This window comes from Mobula hypostoma, chromosome 6, assembly GCF_963921235.1.
Source record: "Mobula hypostoma chromosome 6, sMobHyp1.1, whole genome shotgun sequence".
Taxonomy (NCBI): Eukaryota; Metazoa; Chordata; class Chondrichthyes; order Myliobatiformes; family Myliobatidae; genus Mobula; species Mobula hypostoma.
In genome coordinates this window covers 51,479,964-51,501,750 of record NC_086102.1, presented here as the reverse complement: position 1 = coordinate 51,501,750, position 21,787 = coordinate 51,479,964, and the positions used below count along the sequence as shown (strand labels likewise).

The 21,787-nt window shown below is 41.8% G+C and overlaps 1 protein-coding gene across 1 annotated transcript in view; it reads left to right on the top strand.

The window, feature by feature from the left end:
• The window catches only part of LOC134348046 (uncharacterized), a 76,745-nt gene that overhangs the window by 7,358 nt on the left and 47,600 nt on the right, over positions 1 to 21,787 (top strand). The window contains exons 2-3 of the mRNA XM_063050835.1: positions 3,636 to 3,711; positions 3,814 to 4,346. Of these exons, the coding sequence (XP_062906905.1) occupies positions 3,636 to 3,711; positions 3,814 to 4,346 (609 nt within the window). The remainder of the gene's footprint in view (positions 1 to 3,635; positions 3,712 to 3,813; positions 4,347 to 21,787) is intronic.

The following is a 21,787-nucleotide window of genomic DNA, read 5'->3' as shown; positions in this document are numbered from 1 at the left end:
TGGGGCCCTAAACAGGTGAGGCGACTCTTCACCTCTGAGTCTGTTGGGGTCATATACTATGTCTGGTTCTCCAGCTGTGGCCTCCTGTATATCAGTGCGATCTGACATAGAATAGGAGACCACTTCGCCAAGCACCTAGGCTCCATCTGCCAGAAAGAGCAAGATCTCTCAGTGGCCACCCATTTTAATTTCACTTCCCATTCCCATTCCCATTCTGCTATGTCTATCCATGACCTCCTCTGCTGTCACGATGAGGCCACACTCAGATTGGAGGGACAACACCTTATATTCCATCTGGGTAGCCTCCAACCTAATGGCATGAACATCGATTTCTTGAACCTCTAATAATTGCCTGCCCTTCACCATTCCCCATCCCCTTTTCCCTCTCTCACTTCACTTCTTTGCGTGCCCATCACTTCCTTCTGGTGCTCCTCCCCCCTTTTCTTTCTTCCATGGTCTTCTGCCCTCTCCTATTATATTCCATCTTCTCCAACCCTCTATCTCCTTTGCCAATCAACTTCCCAGCTCTTTACTTCATCCATCCTCCTCCCAGTTTCAACTATCACCTTGTGTTTCACCCTCCTCTCCCCCCACCTTTTAACTCTACTCTTCATCATCTTTTCTAAAGTCCTGCTGAAGGGTCTCAGCACGATACATCGACTGTACTCTTTTTCATGATGCTGCCAGGCCTTCTGAGTTCCTCCAGCATTATGTGTGTGTTGCTTGAATTTCCAAAGTCTGCAGATTTTTTTCTTGTTTATAAAAGGATCCAATTCTGGTTGGCTGCCAGTGGCTAGTGGTATTCTGCAGAGGTCAGTGTTGGGACTGCTTTTTATGCTGCATATTAATGAATTAGATGATGAAATAGATGGCTTTGTTGCCAAGTTTGCAGATGATACAAAGTCTGGTAAAGGAGCAGCTAGTGTTGAGGAAACAGGAAGGCTGCAGAAGGGCTTAGACCAATTAGATTTAATGAGCAGGAAAGTGGAAAATGATATACAATATTGGAAAATGCATGGTTATGTCCTTTGGTAGAAGAAATAAATGTTCTATTTTCTAAGCAGGGAAAATATCCAAAAATCTGAGAAGCTAAGAGACTTGGGAGACCTTGTGCAGGACACCCTAAAAGTTATCTTGCAGATTGAATCGGTGGTGAGGAAGGCAAATGCAATGTTCGCATTCATTTCAAGAAGTCTAGAAAACAAGGGTAGGGATGTGGTGCTGAGGCTTTATAAGGCACTGGTGAGGCCTCACCATATTGTGAACAGTTTTGGACTCCTTATCTAAGGAAAGATGTGCTGGCATTGGAGAGGGTCCAGAGGAGGTTCACAAGGATGATTCCAGGAATGAAAGGTTTATCATATGAGCTCTGTACTCGCTGGAATTTAGAAGGATGTGGGGGGGGGGGGGAATGCGGATCTCATTGAAACCTTACAAATGTTGAAAGGCCTATACAGAGTAGATATGGAAACAATGTTTCCCAGTGGTGGGGGAATCTAGGACAAGAGGGCACAGCCTCAGGATAGAGGGAATTCCATTTAAAACAGAGATACTGAGAAATTCTTTCGCTGGAGGTGAATTTATGGAATTTGTTACCACAGGCTGTGGAGGCCAGGTCATTGGGTATATGTAGGACAGAGATTGATAGGTTTTTGATTAGCCATGGCATCAAACGTTACGGGGAGTGGGGTTGAGAAGGGAAGAAAGGATCAGTCATGATTAAATGGCAGAGCAGACATGATGGGCCAAATGGCCTAATTCTGCTCCTATGTCTTATGGGCTAATATTTTAGTGGCACAAGTATAGTACACGCATATAATAGACTGGTAGACAATTTAGATATGACAGCTAATTTGATAGAACGTGGATATTTTTACCGAGGCTACGTTCAAAAGACCTCAGTTTCTCCATCTCTGCCGCATCTGCTCTCATGAGGCTTTTCTTTCCAGAACAACCGAGATGTCCTCCTTCTTCAAAGAAAAGTGCTTCCCTTCCTCCACTGTCAATTCTGCCCTCACCTGCATCTCTTCCATTTCATGCACGTCTGCCCTCACCCCATCCTCCCACTCTTGTCCTCACCTGCCACCCCACAAGCCTCTGCATCTTGCAAATAACTCCACAGGGATTCTCTCTACATGACTCCCTACTCCCTCCCCACTCATCACCCCCTTTCTCACTACCGTCCAAGGCCCCAAACAGTCCTTCTAGATGAGGTGATAATTCACTTGTAAGTCTGTTGGGGTCATCTACTGTATCTGGTGCTCCCAGTGTGGCCTTCTGTATATCGATGAGAACTGTCGTAGAGTGGGAGACCACTTCATTGAGCACCTTTGTTCCATCTGCCACAAAAAGCCACCCATTTCAATTCTACTTTCCATTCCCATTCCGACATGTCAATCCATAGCCTCCTCTCCTGCCATGATGAAGCCATACTCAGGTAGGAGAAGGAAAAGCTTATATTCAATCTGGATAGCCTTCAACCTGATGGCATGAACATCGATTTCTTCAACCTCTGATAATTGCCCCCCTCTTCTCCTTCACCTTTACCCACTCTTGTTTCCCTCTCACACCTTCTCTTCTTACCTGCCCATCACCTCCCTCTGATGCTCCTCCCCCTTTCCTTTCTTCCATGGTCTCCCGTCCTCTCTTATCAGATTCCCTCTTCTTCAGCTCTCTTTATCTCTCACCAATCAACTTCCCAGCTCTTTACCTCACCCCTTCCCCTCTCCCATTTTCACCTATCACGTGCCACCTTGTACTTCTTCCTCCTCTCCTCCTCCCATCTTTTTACTCTGACATCTCCCCTTCCTTTCCAGTCCTGATAAAAGGTCTCGGCCTGAAACATCAACTATTTGCTCTTTTCCTGTCTGGTCTGCTGAGTTCCTCCAGCATTTTAATGTGTTCCTTTGGATTTCCAGCATCTGCAGATTTTCTCATGTTGGTGATTCAAAAGACCTTTCTTGTTTCCTGTTACATCCCTTTGCCAGTGTCCCAATTTCTTGACTTATAAAAAATTAATTGATATTTTCATCAATGACGTTCCCTCTAAACGTCAAACCAATTTAAAATAAAAATGTGCTAAATGGACAAAAATATATTTGACAATGAAAAAGGTGCAGACTGAAACTTCTAAACTAATATGATGAATGTGCATTTGCAGCATCTTTCTTGTTATTTATTTAAAGTTACATAGATCAATTGGAATATTTTAATCCTAGCAAAGGATTAAAGAATGATCTGTAAGGGAATGTTTCATTGGAGTGGAGGTAGTCTTCTGGGGGTTCTAGAAGGTAGGAGGGAAAAGCAAGCAATCACAGATCCAAGAGACTAAAGGATTGTGTGTGGAACCTCCCAGCATTTACTCAACAAGGATCACACAGAAAAGACATTTTATAAAGACTATTTTCAACTCTGAAGAAAACAACAAGTGAGTGTGAATGGAGCTGTGAAACTAAATCTCTTTTGATAAGCAGACTCAGTAATTTGCTGCACATTCATTTCAGTGTATTTACATCAATTTTACTGATATAAAATATGCCCTTGCAATCTTTTTCAATAAATTCCACATTTTGCCATTTTATTTTGTTTATTATATACAGTACGCTTTATGCTTGCCTTACGATGTTTTTCTCTAGGACTTTAAACAAGGAAACCACAGAGAGCCCAACAGATGGCAAAACTGCCAATATGCTATTTTCTGACCTGGCAAAGGTAAAATGCATCATTATTTCTGTTTTACTGTTTTGGTGAAATTGCTGTTTAAATCTATTTTAAAGTCTTAGAACATAAGGTTGTGTTGTTTCTTTCCTCTAGGGTTTACAAACTCCTGTCGATCAAGAGACATCTTCATCTCAAGAAAAACAAAAAGCTAATGAAACTGTTGTAAACCCAGACAATACATCAAATAATATGAAACAACCAGATGATGGAATTCTACAGAAATTGGGAAGTTTTTTCAGTTGGACACCCAAATCAAACCCAATAACCCTACCTCAAAGTAAAAATGAGAGTAGATCAGGTTTAAACACTGGTAATCAATATAGAACTCACACACCTCATCGGAATAATTATTCAAAAGGGAAGCCTTTTCGTGAACAAACTACACAGAATATTAGCAATGATAGCAAAGAAAATGATAGGAATACACTGGAGAGGAGCCATCCTGAGAATCCTTCCACAGGGCACAGATTTGTTAATTCACAACCAGATGATTTGAACAAAATTGAGATTGTTATTCCTAAAGAAAAGACAATTAATTCAACCCCACAGGGACAAAGCAAGGAAAGTAGAAGATCAGTGAAAAAACCTCATGGCTCATCTTGTTCCACAGATCCCACAACATATCAGTAAGTCATTCTGTACTGATTACTTTTTTTCCAAATATTCTAAATGTTTTGGAGAAACTGTGACCTAATATCTATAGAGATTTTATAAATCCTGTTCTCTGAAGTAGGTTTCTGTTACGGTCAGTGTGGTCTATTGATGAATGTCAAAGAACTGTGCTCAAGTGGAGTTGGAAGCATCTTGTCCCAATCAGTTTTCTGTCACTTTTGCAATAGTTCTTATGTTGAGGGAATTCAATGTAGAAGTATTATGAGAAATTCTCCTTGATTGTATTTGAAATTCTTAACCCTACCTTCCAGTTAGGAAACTGCAGGGTCTGGGTCCACACATATGCTGTTGCTCTCCATTTAATTTAAAGGACAACATAACGAGGTGAGGTACAAAATATCAATTTATGTTATTAGCACATTAATTTCTAGTTAAGTGACCATTGTATCAACATGGTCTCAGCTAAAACTAGTTCTTATCATCTAAAATCAAACTAAGATTTTAATTCTGTGAGGCTGAAGACAATAGGATTGTTGCACAAGCATCATTTAACATAGAAACACTGAGTTGGTGTCAGTGCTTTTTTCTCCCACAATGTTCCTTTGTGCCTCCAGCATCACAATCAATGTAATTCATTAAAGCGGGCACAAGTTAAAGGATTTCACTGCTCCAAAACGTTACCTTTTTATTACATAACATGTAAAGATTTCTTTAAGGTGCACGAAGCCATTTATTCAACAAACTCACTGGAACTAAAAGATTTATATGTATGAGCCTTGTCACTTTATCTCATGAGGCCACAGTTTAAGAATAAGGGGTAGACCATTTAGATTAAATTATGGGAACACTCAGTCCTCTTTTATTGTCATTTAGAATGCATATATGCATTAAGAAATGATACAATATTTCTCCAGAGTGATATCACAGAAAAACAGAACAAACCAAAGACTAACACTGACAGAACCACATAATTATAACATATAGTTACAGCAGTGCAAAGCAATACCATAATTTGATGACAAACAAACCATGGGCATGGTAAAGAAAAGTCTTAAAGTCCCCGAGTCGATCAACTCCCGAGTCCCCGATAGCAGGCGGCAAAAGGGAGATACTCCCTGCCATAAACCTCCAGGCACCATCAACTTGCCGATGCCCTGGAAGCAGCTGATCACAGCCGACACTGAATCCGTCCATCCGAAAACTTCGAGCCTCCGACCAGCCCCTCCGATACAGCTCCCGAGCACCTTCGACCTCGCCCTGGCTGCTGAAACAAGCAAAGCCGAGGATTCGGGGCCTTCTGCTCCGGAGATTCTGGTTACCACACAGTAGCAGCGGCAGCGAAGCGGGCATTTCAGAAGTTTCTCCAGATGTTTCTCTGTACTCTCACATCTATCACAATCAAATCAGAATTGTGCACTGTACCCTACTTGACAGATTACAGATATCATTCACCGGAGAGGCCGCGCCCGCTGCCATCGCGCCGCTATCTTCTCCTCCTCCATTTAGAACGGAGTTGAGGAAAAACTTTTTCACACAGAGGGTTGTGGATCTGTGGAATGCTCTGCCTCAGAAGGCAGTGGGGGGCCAATTCTCTGGATTCTTTCAAGAAAGAGTTAGACAGAGCTCTTAAAGATAGCGGAGTCAAGGGATATGGGGATAAGGCAGGAACGGGGTACTGATTGTGGATGATCAGCCGTGATCACAGTGAATGGCGGTGCTGGCTCAAAGGGCCGAATGGCCTACTCCTGCACCTATTGTCTATTGTCTATTGAATATTTTGACAACATAAGGGATTCTAAAATTCAAGGAACTAGGTCATTTATGAAGTTGGGACACCTTCCCTGACCACATTTCAGTTGTAATAAGCAGCTTATAATATTCAAAAGCTTTATAAAAACTAGTGATTTTGTTTGTGGTCTGAGATGATTCTGTGAAGTAAGCCAATATTGCATAAAAATTCTGTCACAAAACCACAAGTACTAATGATCTTTTTAAAGAAGAGGATTTCTGTCTTTTTGCTGAATATTATTTCCTTCCATCAAGCTTATCTCATAGCTTAAACTGAAATTAATGTTGGATCACTAGCATCACAGTTGCAACTGCATTCTGCTTGACATTCATTCTGTTCAAAGTAAGTTTATTATCAACATGCAGACATGTCACCATATACAATCCTGAGATTCATTTTCTTGAAGGCATTCACAATAAATACAAAGAAAAAAAAAACAAGCAAAATAATAATAATAAATAAGCAAGCAATATACTGTATATCGAGAACATGAGAAGAAGAATCCTTAAAAGTGAGTCCATAAGTTGTGAGAACAGTTCAGTGTTAGGGTAAGTGAAGTTGAGTGAAGTTACCCCCTCTGTCAAAAGAGCCTGATAGCTGAGGGGTAATAACTGTTCCTGAACCAGATGGTGTGAGTCCTAAGGCTCCTGTACCTTCATCTTGATGGCAGCAGCGAGAAGAGAGCATGGCCTGGATGGTGGGGGTCTCTGATGATGGATGCTGCTTTCCTGCAACAGTGCTCCATGTAGAAGCACTCGGTGGTGGGGAAGGCTTTACCCGTGATGGACTGGGCCATATCCATTACTTTTTGAAGGATTTCCCATTCAAGGACATTGATGTTTCCATACCAGGCCGTGATGTAACCATTCAATATACTCTCCATTGCACATACATGTCAAAGACACAGGTGCATCTTCACAAACTTCTAAGAAAGTAGGAGCGATGGCACTTAAGTGCTGAACACAGGACAGATGCTCTGAAATGATAATTCCAAGGAATTTAAAGTTGCTGAGCCTCTCCACCTCTGATTCCTCTGATGAGGACTGGCTCACGGACCTCTGGTTTACTCCTCCTGTAGTCTATAATCAGCTCCTTCCTTTCACAGACATTGAGTGAGAGGTTGTTGTTGTGGCACCACTCAGCCAGATTTTCAACTTCCCTCCTATATGCTGATTAGTCACCACCTTTGATTTGGCCTTCAACAGTGGTGTCATCAGCAAACTTAAATATGGCATTGGACCTGCTTAGCCTCACCATTTGAGGTATAAAGTGATGAGGCTAAGCACACAGTGAAGCGACAATGAAATGACATCTGCTGTTGACCTGTTGTGACGGTAGGCAAATTAGAGTGGAACCAAGTGACCTCTTAGGCAGGAGTTGATAACATTTCATCACCAGCCTCTCAAAGCACTTCATCGCTGTGGATCTAAGAGCTTAGGCACTGGCATAATTAAGCCTGCTTGAAGCAGTTGGATACCTCAGACTGCCAAAGCAAGAGGTTAAAAATACCAACTCTGCACATCCTGCATATATCAGGCATGCAACATAACTGTTAATGGCCTTCCAAATATGGAAAATGGTGTACATTCTACTGATACAATTATGTGCATTGGTTGCACTTTTGGAACCATTATAGCACTTTCAATTCCCAAAACATAGGCTAAGTACATAAAATTTTGTAGCCCTAGTTGCTTCCCCTGTTCACCAAGTTTCCAGCTGTTTTGTAGAGGCTAGGTTTTACACATGGCTGGAAAACACCCTGTCAAAAGTCAATGTGCAAGCGTAAGTGTAGCACATCACTCACATCAATATTTAGCTCATTGTGATTAATCTATAAATCATTTATCAATAATATTATGCAGAGAGGGGGCAGGAGTCACTCTTGAAATAGAATTTATTAACAGATTTTCCATAGAAGTCTCATATTCTTCGGATTAATGGTGCTTTGAAAAATGATCAGAATGTTGTTACTTGACCAGTAGCATTCCACTGGTTATCTTTCAAATGAATTTTGTGTACTATGAGTGAAAGGTTAAGGTTCTGGAATGCCTACAAGGCATCAGCAATAATATTTGTGAAATGCCTTTAATATAGAAAAATATGCCATCCATCGTTAGAAGTATTAAATGGGAAGGTAGATAATTTTTTGAAAGATCAATGACAATAGGGAAATGGCTCAAAAGAGAAACTGTAGACAGTGTGGATCAGCCATGATGACTTTGAATGGCAAGGTAGATCTGAGGAATCAGGTAGCCTACTGTAAGTCCCAATTTGTTATTGCCGTGCATCAAAGTGAGACTAGACACATACAAACACTAGGCTAAAGGAAAAGATATGGGGTTTATAAAAGGGTCGATTAGACATATTGGGGAGAGTCTCAGGGAGATTATACCAGAAGGATTTCGAGGAGGAATTTCACAGCTTAATTCATGGATGGCTGAAGCAGGACCACCAAGCAAACAGACGTGGCAGTGGAGGGTTGAGATACGTACAGAAGTGCAGTCATTACTGAGACAGCAGGCAAAACAAATTGCTGTGATGGGTGAAGTTAAGACCATGAGAGAGATTAAACATTAGCAATAAGTGATAAGTGAGGGCTATGTGAACAGAAGCTAATGTACCTCAACAAGCAGAGGGGTAATTGAGAAAACAGATTTCTCCTCATCTGTCTCCAATGTATGGCTCCTTTTTTATCAAGTGTTAGTCCTTGGTCACTATCCTCCTTAATGTATTTATTAAAACCTTTTGTGTATCCTTAATATTGTTCAAGTTGCATTCCACATTTTATTCTTTGTTGTTGTTCCTTTTCAAGCCTTGTGGTGCATCAGGTGACATTTTTGCTGTTTCTTTAGCATTTTGACTTTTTTTTGTGAGGCCAAGTTACTAGCTCAGTGCTTAACACAGCACAGATGGAGAGCATACAAGGGGCCAGCTGAGTTAGAACTCTGGACCATTCACCTTGAAGTCCAGTCCTGATGCCACTGCACCATCAGCTGATATTCTTTAGCTTTTATATACTTTATCTCTCATTCATGAGCTCTCCACTAGTCTTTGTAATTGTGAATGAGTCAATATAGTCTTATGAAAGGGAGATCATGCTTGAAGAATTTGGGAGCATTCTTTGAGGATTTTGCAAACAGGGTGGATAAAAGGGAACAAGTAGCTATACCATAAGTTGGCCATCCAGAAGGGATGCATTTATGTGTTATCTAAAAGGTTATTGCACAGGAAAAGAACACAGGTTGGGGAGAAAAGAATGTAGTGGCCTTGTTGGAGAAAATAGTTGAGTTACAGGAAATAGTTGGGATAAATGGATAATTTTTGTATTTTGCAATCAATAACTAGTGTGGTGACACAGAGATCAATGCTGTAGCCTCAGCTATTTACAATCGAAGTTAGTGACTTGGATGAAGCTACCAAGTATATTGTAGCCAAATTTGCTGATAATATGAAGATATCAAAGGTTACTTATATACATCACAAACAGCAGAAGTCCTAGTACAGATCCCTGTGGAACAGCACTAACCATTGACCTTCAGCTAAGTTAAGACCCTTCAACCATTACCCTCTGTCTTCTAGAGGCAAGCCAGTTCTAAATCTAAATGGCCAATTCACCATGGATCACATGCATCTTAATCTACTAGATGAGCCTCCCGTGAGGGACCTTGTCAAATGGCTTACTGAAATCCATGTAGACAACATCCACAGTTCTCCCTTCATCAATCAACCTTGTCACGTTTTCAAAAGCTTAAGTTTTCCAAATACACATAAATCCTATCCCTAAGAAACTTCCCTACAACTGGTGTTCCCTTCCTGAGTTCTTTTCTGGCTTCTTTATAATCCAAAAGGACTCTGTTTGATCCTAAGCTTTACATACTTCTCTTTTTTCTTCTTGACCTCACCCGACATCCAGTATTCTCTTAGCTTGCCATTCTTGACGTCCTTCTGACTGGAATATACTTGTCCTGTACTCTGCAGTAGGTATTTAAACAGCCTCCACATCTCGGATGTGGATTTACCCAAAGAACAGCTGTTCCCAATTAACTCTCGCAAGTTCTTGCCTAATATTCTTGTAAATTGCCCTGCTCCAATTTAATACTCTCCCACAAAGTCTATACTTATCCTTACCTACTGATAGCTACCTTAAAACTTAAGCAATTGTAGTCACAGTCTCTAACTGCTCAACCACTGAAAAGTCAGTCACTTGGCCAGGCTCATTACCCAACACCAGATCCAGTACAGCCCCTCCGCTTGTTCAATTATTGAGTTAAGAACCCCTCCGGAATGCACCTAATGAATTCTGCCCTATCTAAACCTGCAATAAGAAGGTTCAAATTTATATCAGTGAAGTTGAAGTCCCCCGTGACAACAACCCTATTGTTTTCACACCTTTCCTTAATCTGCTTGCATATCTGTTTCTCCATGTCCTGGTGGCTGTTGGGGGGAGGGGGTTGGGCGCTCTGCAGTTCAATCCCATCAGTGTGATTGCACTCTTCCTATTTTTGAGTTCTACCCATATAGACTCAGTGGACAAGCCTTCCATTACGTTCCCTTTGAGTGGCGCTGTGATTTTGTCCTTGAGTAGTAGTGCAACTGCACCCATCCCCTTTTACCTCCCTCTCCAGCAATTCTAAAGCATTGAAACCCTGAGACATTGAGTACCCATTCCAATTCCTCTCTCAACTAAGTCTCTGTAATGGCAAAAGCATTGTGGTTGCATGTACTGATCCTTGCTCTGTTCATCACTTCTACCCATAATACTCCTAGCATTAAAATGCACCCACTTCAAACTATCTGTCCCATCATATCTATTACTTTGCTCCTGCATCCTTCCACTTTCTGACCTGGTGCTCTGGTTCCCATTCCCCTGCTTAACTTAGTTTAAACCCTCCCGAGCAGCACTAGTGAATCTCCCTGACAGTATATTGGTTTCCCTCCAGTTCAAGTGCAACCAGACCCTCTTGTACAGGTCACTGCTGCGCCAGAAGAGGTTCCAATGATCCAAGAACCTGAAATGTTTATAGACTAACTTACTGCTGAATTTTCCCTCATCTGTAACTGAGTAGGAAAATCTAGGCCGATGTTGATGGAAATGTTGGGATAATAAATGGGTACTTGATGGACAGCTTGGATTCATCTTGGACAAAAGGCTTCTTTATGACATCTATGACTCTGACTCACTTCTTGAGTGGTCTTGTCTATTAACACCTCTAGTTTGAGCAATTACTTCCTACCTTCACCCAAATCTACCACTGAAACCTTGGGTTGGTGACTCATTGTACTCCTTTCAAACCTCATGTTAATTGCACTTGGGAGTTTCCATTCAATTTGATCATTTATTTACTAATTCTGGCTCATCAATTATAGTTAAATCTACTATGTCACATCCTCAGGTTGATTCAAGGCATGTCATTCCAGAAAAACTTGCTCAAGAAATTTGAAATGTTCTTTCCGCTTCTTTCACTCTGTCAAGATTTGGTTCCAACTCTTTTCAGAATACCTATTAATAGAATACTGTCTGACTAACTCTTAAATGTAACCAAGGAGTGTCCACATGAGCTATAAGTTTGTAAAACAGATCATTAAGAGTTAAGACATCCTTTCATACCAGGGCACAGACTCGTACAACCATAACTTGCCTCTTCAATCTTAAAACTTAATCCTAAGGCTTGGTTAGTTGAAAATACTTTCAAGAATGGATTTTGGCTATTCAGCGCACAATTCTTTGGACATTGCTCCCACCTCTAAATCGAGTGTGTGGCAAACAAGAATATTTATGTCTAGAAAGTATAGTCAACTCATCTTGGTGAACTACATAGGTGCTGCAGGTAAAACTAATGTCCTTTCAAGAAAATAGATCAACAAGGATAGTCTTTGCCATGAATAATTGAAAAACTTTACCCACACCTCTTCCAATTTTGTCTGCCTGCCAGATTCAGAGTTGCTTCATCATTGGCATGCTGATCTCTGGGAAGTGAGTCAAACTTTAAAGAACGCTTCTCATTGTATGGCTAAATAAAAGGTTGTCATGGGATTGAGGGAAAATGTGTTTTGGGTGGTGTGGAACATCATAGTCTCTATGCCTCTGGCAACCTTCCACATGGTGTTCCGTCCCAATAAACATCCATACTGTATGAGACTGCAAGTCACTGGGTGGGACAGGCAGTGAAATATATCATGCAGAGACACCATGCACTTTGTTAGTGATAGCTGTGGGCAATAGTGAAACACAACAAAATAAGTCTGGGAAAGGCAATGGGGAAAACATTAACACGAGAAAATCTGCAGATGCTGGAAAATCAAGCAACACACACAAAATACCGGTGGAACGCAGCAGGCCAGGCAGCATCTATAGGAAGAAGTACAGCTGACATTTCGGGCCAAGACCCTTCGTCAGGACTAACTTCTTTCAGTTAGTCCCGAAACATCGACTGTACTTCTTCCTATAGATGCTGCCTGGTCTGCTGTGTTCCACCAGCATTTTGTGTGTGTTGCTTGGGGAAAACATTGATATTCAAATAAAAACTGTTTAGTCAGTGTGTCTTTCAACCTACTCTGGTTTACTCCTTGTCTCACTGTTAGTGAAGAATGTAGATCTTCAGTTGCATAATTACCAACCAATTTCTGTTAATAAAAGTGGACCAGATGATTCCTCATGCCAAACAAACATCAGAAATGCTAAAGGTGCATTGCAATACATGTGATGTGGCCAATTTCTAATGGTTATTAATCGATCCAAAAATTATCACAAGCATGACCTACTTAAAGGGAAATTTTAAGCATGAAATTATGCATAACATATATATAAACCAAATTGACATGTTGTAGGATCCCAAGCATCAAGAAGGCAGATGAGAAAGAAGTTATTTACAGCAAGTTGAATAGAAATGACAGGCGAGAGAATGGCCAGCAATGAGGAAGCCTATTGAATTAAGTTACACTTACTTCAATGCAAGAGGTCTGACAAGTGAGGTGGATGAACTTAGGGCTTGGATAGCTACATGGGACTGCAATACTGTAACCATTATGGAAACATGGGTAAGGTAGGGACAGGACTGGTAGCATAATATTCCGGAATATATGAGCTTTAGGTGGGATAGAGGCAAAGGAAAACGAGGAGGGGAGTTACATTTTTGATTAAGGGGAATGTCACAGCAGTAGTCAGAGATATAATAACTGAAGGATCATCCAGTGAGGCTTTATGGATGGTCCTGAGAAACAAGATGAGGATGCTCACATTGTGGGAGTTGTCCTACAGACCTTCAATAGTCAACAGGAATTAGAAGAACAAATATGCAGAGAGATTGTGGCGAGCTGTAAGAATAATAAAGTTGCGTTAGTAGGATCTGAACTTTCCTAACACAGACTGGGACTGCCATACCGCCATACTACCATAGGGCTTAGATGTGGTGGAATTTGTAAATGCATTCAGGAAAGTTTCCTTGGGCAATATACAAACGTTTGTATATATAGAGGGCCCTACAAGGAACAGAGAAAAACTCAACCTACTCTTTGGAAATAGGGTGTAGCAGGTGACTTAGGTGACAGTGGAGAGAACTTCAGGGCTGGTGAGCATAGATCTATTCTTTTGCCGTGCCTTTATTTAAGAAGGGCAGCTAAGAAAAACCTGGGAGCTATAGGCCTGTAAGCTTAACATCTGTGTTTGGTAAGTTACTGGAGAGGATTCTGAGCGATGAAATATAGCTGCTGTATATATGGAAAGACAGAGGTTGATTAGTAGTAGTCAGCATAGCCCATGCACGGGAGGTCACATCTTACCAACTTGATTGAGTTTTTTTTGATGATGTGGCCAAAAAAAATTACAGTGATGTGATTTATGTGGACCTCATTAAAGTCTTTCCTCCACTACCTGGATTAAGATGTTGAAGTCGTGGAGGCTTGCGTACTTCAAGGACTCCATCGGGCAATGCCAACTCAGGGCCACCCACGTTGGAACAGCTGTGAATGAGATGCCAAACGAAGATTGATCCAAACTCAGCATCCAAATGGAGAGACTCACGTCTGCCCCTTCCGGGCCATGCCATATGAAACAAAAACAAGTAAAGTCTTTAAACTTCCACCTGGCAGGGTGTTCTGGAAGTTTAAATCACATGGTATCCAGGGAGATCTGGCTAATTAGAAAAAAGCAATTGGTTTGATGGTTTGAAGATAATAGTGAAATGATGTTTCTTGGACTGGAGGCATGTGACTAATGGTTTGCCTCAGGGATCAGTGCTGGGCCCATTCTTGTTTGTTATCGATGTAAGTGATTCAGATAAGAATGTACAGGGCATGGTTAGTAAGTTTGCAGATGAGACTAAAATAGGTAATATAATGGGCAATGAAGAAGGTTATCTAAAATTATAGGAGGATCTTTATCAGCTGACTAAGTTGGCTGAGAAATGGTAAGTGGAGTTTAATTTGGATAAGTGTGAAGTTTTGCACTTTGGAATATCAAATCCATGTAGGACTTTCACAGTAAACAACAGTGCCCTGGGGAATATTGTAGAATGGAGGGATTTTGGAAAACAAGTACATGGTTCACTGGATGTGGAGGTACAGGTAGACAGGGTGGTAACGAAGGCTTTAGGCATGCTGGCCTTCATAGCTCAGGGCATTGAGTGTAAAAGTTGGGAGGTCATTGTGCAGTTGTACAGGATGCTGTTGAAGCCTCACTTGTAGGACTATGTCCAGTTCTGGTCACCTGTGTATAGGAAAGATGTTATTAAACAGGAAATCATGCATAAAAGACTTATAAGGGTGTTGCCAGGATTTGAGGATCTGAGTTTTTGGGAAAGATTGGACAGGCTAGGACTTTATTCCTTAGAATGTAAGAGCCTGAGAGATGATCATATAGAGGTGTATAAAACTATGGGGGACATATAGTAGATAGAGTGAATGCACTCGGTCTTTTCTCCAAGAGTTGGAGAATCAAGAACTAGAGGGCACAGGTTTAAGGTGAGTGGGGTAAGATTTAAAAGTAAATTGAGTTTTTTTTTACACAAAGGGTGATATCTAAGTGAAATGTGCTTCCAAAGGTAGTAGTTGAGGCAGATACAGTAACAACTTCTAAAAGACATTTGGACAGGATTGGAATGATTTCGAAGATTATGGGCCAAACACCAGCAAATGGGACTGGCTTGGAGATGATGCATTTTGGTCAACATGGACCGGTTGGGCAAAAGGTTCAGTTTCCAAGCTGTATAATTCTATAGGTCTGAATGCATGCAGAAGTGGGTTCAATTTCTATTATTTTTAAACCACAATGTAAATAGTAGTAAAAGTTGCTGCATGGTTTGTGCTGACCTTTGGTTCCAATGTATGTGCCTTGATACTGGCAGCAGGCCAGTACCTTACAACTCTAGCGTTTGGAATGCAGCTGATTTAATATAAAAGTTATGCTTTTGCTTGGTACAATATGTTTGTTTGTGTGGAAAACATTAAGACTTTTTAACAGTCACTATAATAAATATTGTTATTTTAAAAGAGGAAGATGAGGAATGCAGTAGTCATAGGGGATTCCATAGTGAGGGGAACAGACAGGAGGTTCTGTCAGCCTGATAGAGATACCCACATGGTGTGTTGCCTCCCAGGTGCCAGGGTACGGGGTGTCTCAGATCGGGTGCAGAGTATTCTGCAGGGAGAGGGTGAATAGCCAGAAGTCTTGGTACACGTTGGTACCAATGACATAGGTAGAAAAAGGGAGGAAGTCCGGAAGAGAGAATTCAGGGAGTTAGGTAGGAAGCTGAAAAGCAGGACCTCTAGGGTAGTAATGTCAGAATTGCTGTCTGTGCCACGTGCTAGCGAGTGCAAGAATAGCATGATCAGGCGTATTAATGTGTGGCTGAGAGACAGATGTAGGGGGCAGGGCTTCAGATTCCTGGATCACTGGGGCCTCTTCTGGGGGAGGTACGACCTGTACAAAAAGGATGAGTTACACCTGAACCAAAAGGGGTCCAATATCCTAGCGGGCGCATTTAGAGAGGGTTTAAACTAATTTGGCAGGGGGATGGGAAGGGGAAGATAGGGTTGGGGAAGATAGGGTTGAGGAAGGGGAAAACAGAAATACATCAAAGATAGCTTGCAACAGAAATTATAGCAAGAACAGGCAGGAGGTGAGGTTTAATCACAGCCAGTGGCATGAGTTACAGGGCAATAGAGGCATGGCATGGTTAAAACAGAAGGCAACAAATACTGGACTGAAAGTGTTATATTTGAATGCACACAGCATAAGGAATAAAATGGATGATCTTGAAATTCAGCTACAGATTAGCAAATATGACGTTGTGGCCATTTCTGAAACTTGGCTAAAGGATTGCTACCATTGGGAGCTGAATGTCCAAGGAAACATGGTGTATTGGAAAGATAGGTTAGTAGGGGTGGCGTGGAACTGGGTATAAGAAATAATATTAAATCATTAGAAAGAGATGACATGAGATTGGAAGGTGTAGAGTCTCTATGGGTTGAGTTAAGAAATAGCAAAGGTAACAGGACCCTAATGGCAGTTGTACACAAGCCTCCAAACAGCAGCCAGGATGTGGTTACAAATTACAGCAGGAGAAAGAAAAGGCATGTCATGATAATCGTTGGGGATTTTAACATGAAAGTGGATTGGGGAAGCCAGGTCAGTACTGGATCTCGAGAGAAAGAGAGAGAGAGAGAGAGAGAGAGAGAAAATTTGTAGAATGTCTAAGGGATGGCTTTTTAGAACAGCTTGCTGTTGAGCCTACTAGGGTATCAGCTGTGCTGGACTGGATGTTGTGCAATGATCTGGAGGTGATAAGAGAGCTTAAGGTTAAGGAACCCTTAGGGAACAGTGATCACAATATGATCGAGTTCACATTGAAATTTGAGATGGAAAAAATAAAATCCAATGTGTCGGTATTTCAGTGGAATAAAAGAAATTACAATGGCATGAGAGGGGAACTGGCTGAAGTTGACTGAAAAAGAACATTTGCAGGAAGGACAGCAGAGCAGCAATGGCTGGAGTTTCTGTGAGAAATGAGGGAAGTGCAAGACAGATATATTCCAAATAAGAAGAAATTTTGAAAAGGAAGAAGCACACTACCATAGCTGACAAATGAAGTCAGAGCCAAAGTAAAAGCAAAAGAGAAGGCATACAAGGAAGCCAGAACTAGTGGGAAGATACAGAATTGGGAAGCTTTTAAAAACTTGCAGAAGGAAACTAAGAAGGAAAAGATGAATTATGAAAGGAAGCTGGCGACTAATACCAAAGAAGATACTAAAAGCTGTTTTAAGTATATAAAGGATAAAAGAGAGTCGAAAGTAGATATAGGACCAATACAAAATGACACTGGAGATATTATAATGAGAGATGCAGAGATGGCAGAGGAACTGAATACTTATTTTGCATCAGTCTTCACAGTGGACGTCTGCAGTAGACTGGACATTCAAGAGTGTCAGGGAAGTGAAGTTTGTGCAGTGAAAATTAAGACTGAGAAGGTGCTCAGGAGGCTAAATGGTCTGAGGGTGGATAAATCTCCTGGACCTGATGGAATACACCCTCAGGTTCTGAAGGAAGTAGCTGGAGAGATTGCAGAGGCATTAACAATGATCTTTCAAGAATCGATAGATTCTGGCATTGTACCGGATGACTGGAAAATTATAAATGTTACTCCGCTATTTAAGAAGGGTGCTGGCAGCAGAAAGGAAACTGCTAGCCTGACATCAGTGGTTGGGAAGTTGTTGGAATCAATTGTTAGGAATAAGATTACAAAGTACCTGGAGGCACATGACAAGATAGGCCAAAGCCAGCATGGTTTCCTGAAAGGAAAATCCTGCCTGACAAACCTACCTCAATTCTTTGAGGAAATCACAAGCAGGGTAGACAAAGGAGATGCAGTAGGTATGGTGTACTTAGATTTTCAGAAGGCCTTTCACAAGGTGCTGCACATGAGGCTGCTTAGCAAAATAAGAGCCCATGAAATTACAAGGCAGTTACAAGCATTGGCTGGTCAGCAGAACACAGAGAGTGGGAATAAATATATCCTATTCTGGCTGGCTGCCGAATACCAGTGAAGTTCCACAGGGGTCGGTGCTGGGACCACTGCTTTTTACTATGTATGTCAATGACTTGGACTATGGTATTAACGGATTTGTGGCTAAATTTGCCAATGATACAAAGATAGGTGGAGGAGCGAGTAGTGTTGAGGAAACAGAGCCTGCAGAGAGACTTAGGTAGTTTAGGGAATGGGCAAAGAAGTGGCAAATGAAATACAATGTGGAAAAATGTATGGTCATGCACTTTGGTGGAAGAAATAAACGGGCAGACTATTATTTAGATGGGGAGAGAATTCAAAATACAGAGATGCAAAGGGACTTGGGAGTCCTTGTGCAAGATACCCTAAAGATTAACCTCCAGGTTGAGTCGTTTGTGAAGAAGGCAAATGCAATGTTGGCATTCATTTCTAGAGGTATAGAATATAAGAGCAGGGATGTGATGTTGAGGCTCTATAAGGCACTCGTGAGAAAACACTTAGGGTATTGTGTGCAGTTTTGGGCTCCTTATTTTAGAAAGGATATACTAATATTGGAGAGAGTTCAAAGAAGATTCATGAGAATGATTCCAGGAATGAAAGGGTTACCGTATGAGGAACGTCTGGCAGCTCTTGGGCTGTATTCCCTGGAGTTCGGGAGAATGAGGGGGACATCTCATAGAAACATTCCGAATGTTAAAAGGCCTGAACAGATTAGATATGACAAAGTTATTTCCCGTGGTAAATAACTTGATTCTAGTACAGGAGGACACGACTTCAGGATTGAAGGACATCCATTTAGAACTGAGATACGGAGAAATTACTTTAGTCAGAGGGTGGTAAACCTGTAGAATTTGTTGCCATGAGCAGTTGTGGAGACTAAGTCATTGGGTGTATTTAAGGCAGAGATAGATAGGTTCTTGATTAGCCAGGGCATCAAAGGGCATGGGGTGAAGGCAGGGGAGTGGGGATGACTGCAAGAATTGGATCAGCCCATGATTGAATGGCGGAGCAGACTCAATGGGTCAAATGGCCTACTTCTGCTCCTATATCTTATGGTCTTATGGTTTTTATTTCTTTGAATAATGTTTTAACATAAAACAGCATTTCTGCTTGCTGAATTTGATTCTTAGCTCTCCAGTGAGAAGCCAGTCACTGGAATGTCTTTGAAGGGGAGATAAGGCCTCATTGTACATAAGTTTACGCAGTACAGCACTTTCTGTATTTCTCTTCAAGACCGTGTTGCTTGGTCACTCCATAACGTAAGGGAACCACTACAGCATCTTGAAATGAAAACAGCAAAAGAAAGAAATCTTAACAGGTCAGATGGTAGATGTGGAAAATAGTTAACATTTTAGGTCAATGACTTTTCATTTCAAATAGCTGTTCTATTTTGCTCATTTGGTGCTTCATAGATGTTTCAGCTGGCATTACAGAAATGGTGATTGTTGTATTTGAAAAGGACAACATTTCACAAGATACTGGGTTTTAGATAGTGAGTCACTTTCCACAGAATATCCATCCCAGTTTGATAGATAGTCTTGTAACTTATTTACAATCTTTCTTACATTGTAAAATGGAGTTGTCCAAAATTCACAAGCACTTTTAGTGAGGTCTTCTATTGATACTTTTATTTTGAAGTCAAAAGATTTATTTTTAAATTCCTCTTTGATTTCCTCTAACACTGACAGTATGATATCAATTATTTTATTTATTTTATTTTATTTTATTTTATTTTATTTTATTTAGAGATACTGCCCAGCAACCTACTGATTTAACCCTAGCCTAGTCAATGTACAATTTACAATGAGCAATTAGCCTGATAACTGGTACTTCTTTGGACTGTGGAGTGAAACCAGAGCACCCAGAGGAAGCCCATGGATTTCATGGGAAGTATGTACAAACCTTCTTATGGAGGACACCAGAACTGGATTCCGAACTCTGATGCAAAATGCTGTGACAGCATTGTGCTACACTCTTCTATGAGTTGTGATGTATCAGAAATGGGGTTTTCATTTTCTTTAAGTTATACAGCATTCCAAATTATACACAAACAACAGGAATTCTGCAGATGCTGGAAATTCAAGCAACACACATCAAAGTTGCTGGTGAACGCAGCAGGCCAAGCAGCATCTATAGGAAGAAGCGCAGTCGACGTTTCAGGCCGAGACCCTTCGTCAGGACTAACTGAAGGAAGAGTGAGTAAGGGATTTGAAAGCTGGAGGAGGAGGGGGAGATGCACAATGATAGGAGAAGACAGAAGGGGGAGGGATAGAGCCGAGAGCTGGACAGGTGATTGGCAAAAGGGGATACGAGAGGATCATGGGACAGGAGGTCCGGGAGAAAGACGGGGGGGGGTGGTGACCCAGAGGATGGGCAAGAGGTATATTCAGAGGGACAGAGGGAGAAAAAGGAGAGTGAGAGAAAGAATGTGTGCATAAAAATGAGTAACAGATGGGGTACGAGGGGGAGGTGTCGGAATGAGTTTGTCTACAAACCTGCCTGTCCTGGCGACCTATTGTCTCAGCTTGCTCCTGCCCCACCGAACTCGTTTCTGCATACCTCAACACTGTTTTATCACCCCTTGTTCAATCCCTTCCGACCTATGTTCGTGACACTTCTCACGCTCTTAAACTTTTCGATGATTTTAAGTTCCCTGGCCCCCACCGCTTTATTTTCACCATGGATGTCCAGTCCTTATATACTTCCATCCCCCATCAGGAAGGTCTCAAAGCTCTACGCTTCTTTTTGGATTCCAGACCTAATCAGTTCCCCTCTACCACCACTCTGCTCCGTCTAGCGGAATTAGTCCTTACTCTTAATAATTTCTCCTTTTGCTCCTCCCATTTCCTCCAAACTAAAGGTGTAGCTATGGGCACCCGTATGGGTCCTAGCTATGCCTGCCTTTTTGTTGGGTTTGTGGAACAATCTATGTTCCGTGCCTATTCTGGTATCTGTCCCCCACTTTTCCTTCGCTACATCGACGACTGCATTGGCGCTGCTTCCTGCACGCATGCAGAACTCGTTGACTTTATTAACTTTGCCTCCAACTTTCACCCTGCCCTCAAGTTTACCTGGTCCATTTCCGACACCTCCCTCCCCTTTCTAGATCTTTCTGTCTCTGTCTCTGGAGACAGCTTATCCACTGATGTCTACTATAAGCCTACTGACTCTCACAGCTATCTGGACAATTCCTCTTCTCACCCTGTCTCTTGCAAAAACGCCATCCCCTTCTCGCAATTCCTCCGTCTCCGCCGCATCTGCTCTCAGGATGAGGCTTTTCATTCTAGGACGAGGGAGATGTCTTCATTTTTTAAAGAAAGGGGCTTCCCTTCCTCCACTATCAACTCTGCTCTTAAATGCATCTCCCCCATTTCACGTACATCTGCTCTCACTCCATCCTCCCACCACCCCACTAGGAATAGGGTTCCCCTGGTCCTCACCTACCACCCCACCAGCCTCCGGGTCCAACATATTATTCTCCATAACTTCCGCCACCTCCAACGGGATCCCACCACTAAGCACATCTTTCCCTCCCCCCCTCTCTCTGCATTCCGCAGGGATCGCTCCCTACACAACTCCCTTGTCCATTCGTCCCCCCCATCCCTCCCCACTGATCTCCCTCCTGGCACTTATCCGTGTAAGCGGAACAAGTGTTACACATGCCCTT